The sequence below is a fragment of the Dipodomys ordii genome, unplaced genomic scaffold (genome assembly GCF_000151885.1).
Source record: "Dipodomys ordii isolate 6190 unplaced genomic scaffold, Dord_2.0 Scaffold216, whole genome shotgun sequence".
NCBI classification, from domain to species: domain Eukaryota; kingdom Metazoa; phylum Chordata; class Mammalia; order Rodentia; family Heteromyidae; genus Dipodomys; species Dipodomys ordii.
In genome coordinates, this window is record NW_012267432.1 from 678,404 (window position 1) to 683,029 (window position 4,626).

At 40.1% G+C, this 4,626-nt stretch overlaps 1 protein-coding gene across 1 annotated transcript; it reads left to right on the forward strand.

Annotated features, from left to right (window-relative positions):
* Positions 1-481: 481 nt before the first annotated feature.
* Positions 482-1,275, forward strand: LOC106000338 (olfactory receptor 688; the record flags this gene model as incomplete). Its single annotated transcript, XM_013035590.1, is given in 7 exon segments — positions 482-611; positions 614-775; positions 778-814; positions 816-837; positions 839-1,018; positions 1,020-1,148; positions 1,150-1,275. Coding segments are annotated over 7 exon segments (786 nt in total), but the record flags the coding sequence as incomplete, so codon positions are not given.
* Between the last annotated feature and the right edge of the window lie 3,351 nt (positions 1,276-4,626).

Genomic DNA, 4,626 nt, shown 5'->3' on the forward strand with positions numbered 1-4,626 from the left:
TAAAGTAGCATTTTTTTAAAAAGAATGCATTATGATGGGGAAAAAAGACCAAGTTATTGTAGGACTTCCTCGACTCTCCTCAGCAGAGCTAGCCATAGATTTATTCTGTTTCTGCTTAGCTTGCAGGAAGATGCTGAGCACAACACACCCCATGACATGGATATCTCCCCAGCAGCTCTGAATCTCATCCTCATGAGCTTCCCAGGCATGCATGCGCGGCAGCAATCTCCTTCCTATGGCTCTGCTCTGTCTCTCACCTCTTGTTGCTAGTGTTCTTTTATTAATGTGTACATTTTATTGTTATTATAAAAGTGATGTATAGAGGGGTTACAGTTTCACAAGTCAGGTGATGTCTTTTTAGACAATGCCACCCCTTCCCTCACTCTCTCTCCTGTCCTCACCCACAAGTTGTGTAGTTCACGTTCAATATAGTGTCTATTGAGTACCACTGCTGCATTTGTCCACCCTTTGGCCCTCCATTTTTGCTAATGTCCTTATGTTAATCACCACCCTCCATAAGCCTAGCTTGTACCAGCACATGTATAGGTAACTTAATGTCCGCATTGTGGTGGACATTGGCCCGGAAACCACAAGCATGCCCCAGATCCTGGCCATCTATGGCTTGATGCAAAGGCCATCTGCTTCCCTGAGTGTTTCGCTCAGATCTATGCCATCCACTCTTTCATGTGCATGGAGTCGGGCATCTTCCTGTGTACAGTAGTGGATAGATACAGAGTCATTTTTAACTCTCTTCAGTACCCTTCCATAGTCACTGAAGATTCATCATCAAAGCCACCCTGTCTATGGTGCTCAGATGGTCTGCTGACCATCCTAGTTACCTGCCCTGGCTACCCAAAAGCAATACTGCTTCGACAAGGAAACTGACCACAGCTTGGGCTCTAACTTTGGGGTCATTAGACAGGCCTGTGATGATATTACTCTTAACAGGTTTTATCAGTTAGGCATGGTCTGGCTTGTGCTTGGGAGGGACATGGTTCTGGTCTTTGTTTTCTATGCTTTTGAATATTCACTCAGTGCTAAGGCTGAACGCTGATGAAGCAACATCTAAGGGCTCGAGTACCTGCAGCTCCCACCTCATCCTCATTCTCTTCTGCTACAGAGATGTTTTTGAGGCATCTGTCACCCAGCCTAGCAGGAGAAAAGGTTTCCCTTATTCCTGTTCTCCTCCACATGCTACATGTTGCCAAACAGCCATTACTTAACCCCCCAGTGTGTGCTCATAGGACACAGGAGCTCATTCCAGAGTGTGCTTAGTTGGGTGAGTATGTGAATAGAAGTGAGCTGATTTGAAATGACAAAGCATTAAGAGCAGCACTGCAGGGGAAAAAACACTCAAGTTGGGGAGCCCAATAGTCCTTGGTTTAAAATTCCATTTTCTTGATTCCTATGGTTTAAAATTCCATTTTCTGGATTCCTAGGGACATCAATTCAAACTAATCTTTTGTATAGCTAAGAGCATGTACAAGGCACTACCCTAAGTCATTTCATAAATATTAACTCTCAATTCTTCTAACAACCCTATGAAGCAATTATAGCTATTTATGCATCATACCGATGTGGCAACCAAATTGAGAAACTTTCCCAGAGCTGATCAGGAAGTTAGAGTGAGTTCTGACACCATGCAATGCATCTCCAGACTTCTGTGTTTAACCCTTTCTCTATTCAACCTCAAAAAGTCAAATTAAAATGAGAAAACCAGGAGAAATTGTATATCACTTCCTATTTTAATAAGATTCCATTTAAAAATCGGTGGCAATGTTTCCTGTCTAATGATAAATACAGTAAATTTGAAACCCTCTATAAAGAATCACTTCAGAAGGCCTTTTTAAAGAGAAAAGCAGAAATTATTTTGTCAAGTCATAAACTCTCTACCAACTTTTGAATTAGTTTGCTTTAAAATCCTAAAAGGAATGTCCCAATACTGAAAGAACTAAATTAACACTACTTAAACTTCTCTAATGAATTAAAAAAAAATACAATGAGGTCTAATAGTTCACTGGCAGCATTAAGTACACCAAAGCTCTCTAAAGGAAAATTTTCCTCTAAGAGAAATGATGTATTCAGAGGAAGTGTTAGTAAAATTGCATTTCTTTCAGTGTCACAGGATGGCTCTAAGGAATGGAATATTAGCTAAGAGAAATGTGGATAAGGCTGGAAAACATCCTGACCCAATCACACAGCATTATGCTAGACTCTGGTAAAAGAAGCTCACGTATGAGAACTTTAGGGCATGAAAAGTCGACAGGTGAGGTATCTTCCCTTTGACAGTCAGCCAGATGGCACAGACACTATTCTATCTATGAATAAAGCAGAATTGAACCAAATATTTTTGTCTCTGTTTTTGACAGTGATCTTACCTTTCAAGAACAGAAACATGGCAAAAACAAAAAAACCCACTAGCACATGAATGGATCAATAAAATGACCTTTCTTTTTTTGGTTTGGTTTAACTCCTGAAATCTTCTGACATTGCAAATAGAAAAATGTTTCCCCTCCCTCCCCACACAAAAAAAAAAGATACTTGGAATTTCTTCTAATTTTTTTTAACCTCAGAGACTAGATTTCCACCTCTGGTGATGCCTGACAGGGTAATTCAGGCATTACCAGATCACAAAGGATCATGATAGACATTATAAAGTGGTAATGAAAATATTTTTTAAAAACTAACCAATTAGTCAAAGTTATTTAGCTAAGACCAGATGGAAAAGAAAGTCTGGGGAGACATCCTTTCCGTGCCAACATGGAACCAGAGTTTAGAAGTTGTCCCGTTCTTAAAACAAATTGCAGGAACCTCCAAGGTTGGACCTTGGCCCTGACAGTCTCTGGAGCTGGGATAAAGTGTGGAGCCTCCTTGAGGCCACCACCAAACATGTTACTCTCATGCTGGCATGAGAGATTTGTTAAAGTTTTCCTTGAAATTGTCCTCCCTCCCAGTTCTTCTGATACCAGTAGCTTCTGATACCAGTGACCCACCCAGAGCTGTGTTCATCTGTCACCACATTTTGGGTAACAGTTTGCTCGGTGACATCGATTTTCTGATGAATCCAGTTTTCTTTTTTTCTCAGCTATTTCTAGTTGTAAAAATACAGGTCATGTTAACTGTTCCCTGGTTGCCTTTGTGCTTCTCATCCTCCTGCCTTTTCCTTATAATATCTGGGATTACAGGTGTAATCTGGCTCAAATACCAGATGAGGGTGCATGTGTGTGTATGTGAGAGAGAGAGAGAGAGAGAGTTCTGTGGCTTGAACTCAGAGCCTGGGCACTATCATTGAGCTTTTGTGCTCAAGGCTAGCACTCTACCACTTGACCCACAGTTCCACTTCCAAGTTTTGGGTGATTAATTGAGGGTAAGATTTTCCTGCCTGGGCTGGTTTCAAATGGCAATCCTCAAATCGCAGCCTTGTGAGTAGCTAGGATTACAGGTATGAGCCAACAGCACCAGGCCAAATACAAGATCTTTACTCTATATATGACCCATAAATTCTCTGATCCTATGGATTATGTTTTTACTTTCTTATGGAATCATTTGAAGCATAAATGTTTTAAGTTTTGATTAAGTCCACTTTATATTCTTCTTTTGCTTGTCTTTTTGGTGAAATATCTAGGAACGATTTGATCAAGCCAAGTTCAAAACAGACGTATTCCTATTTCTTCTAAGTGCTTTAGAGATTCAGCCCTTTCATTTAGGTCATAGTATGATCCATTTTAAGTTAATGTGTGTGTGTGTGATGCAAGGAATGAGTCCAACTACAATATTTTGCATATGGTTATCAAATTGTTCTAAACATTTATTTAATATATATTTTATTGTAAAGATACTGTACAAAGGGGTTACGGTTACATGAGTAAGGTAATGAGTACATTTCCAGGCACCATCTTTTTTTTTTTTTTTTGTCGGTCGTGGGACTTGAACTCTGGGCCTGGGCGCTGTCCCTCAGCTCTTCAGCTCAAGGCGAGCACTCTACCACTTGAGCTACAGCGCCACTTCCAATGAGTACATTTCCTATCCAGCATTGTTACCCACCTTTGTTTTTCTCCTACCATCCTTTCCCTCCTCACTTCCCCAACTCCTACCTGCCCCCATCCCCGCCCCGAAGTTGTAAAGTTCATTTTCAACACAGTGTCTTGTACATCTCATTGTTACAATGGGTCAACCTGTATCCTTGTTTCAGCCTTTGATTATTTCCCTTACCCTCCCCAAATTAGAAAAATGTACATGCAGGGTGCCAGAATCAAATATAGTGACAACAGAGGTTATACCATAGGGGGAAAAAACATAAAAAAGAAACAAAAAAATCACATACTACATTAAAAACGACAGCAACAAAGAAAAAACCTCTTGTGTCCCTATCTTGGGGTTCATTTCACTTAGCATCATCTTATATGGTCATATGTACATAGATTTTCGCCTTTTCTGATTGTCTGGTAAGATTTTCCTAGCCATATGCTAATTATTACAACTAAGGGAAACTATGAGACCTATGTTTCTTTGGGTCTGGGTTGCTTCACTTAATATAATTTTTTCCAAGTCTTTCCATTTCCTAACAAATGAGGCAATGTCATTCTTTCTGATGGAGGCATAGAATTCCATTGTGTATATATACCA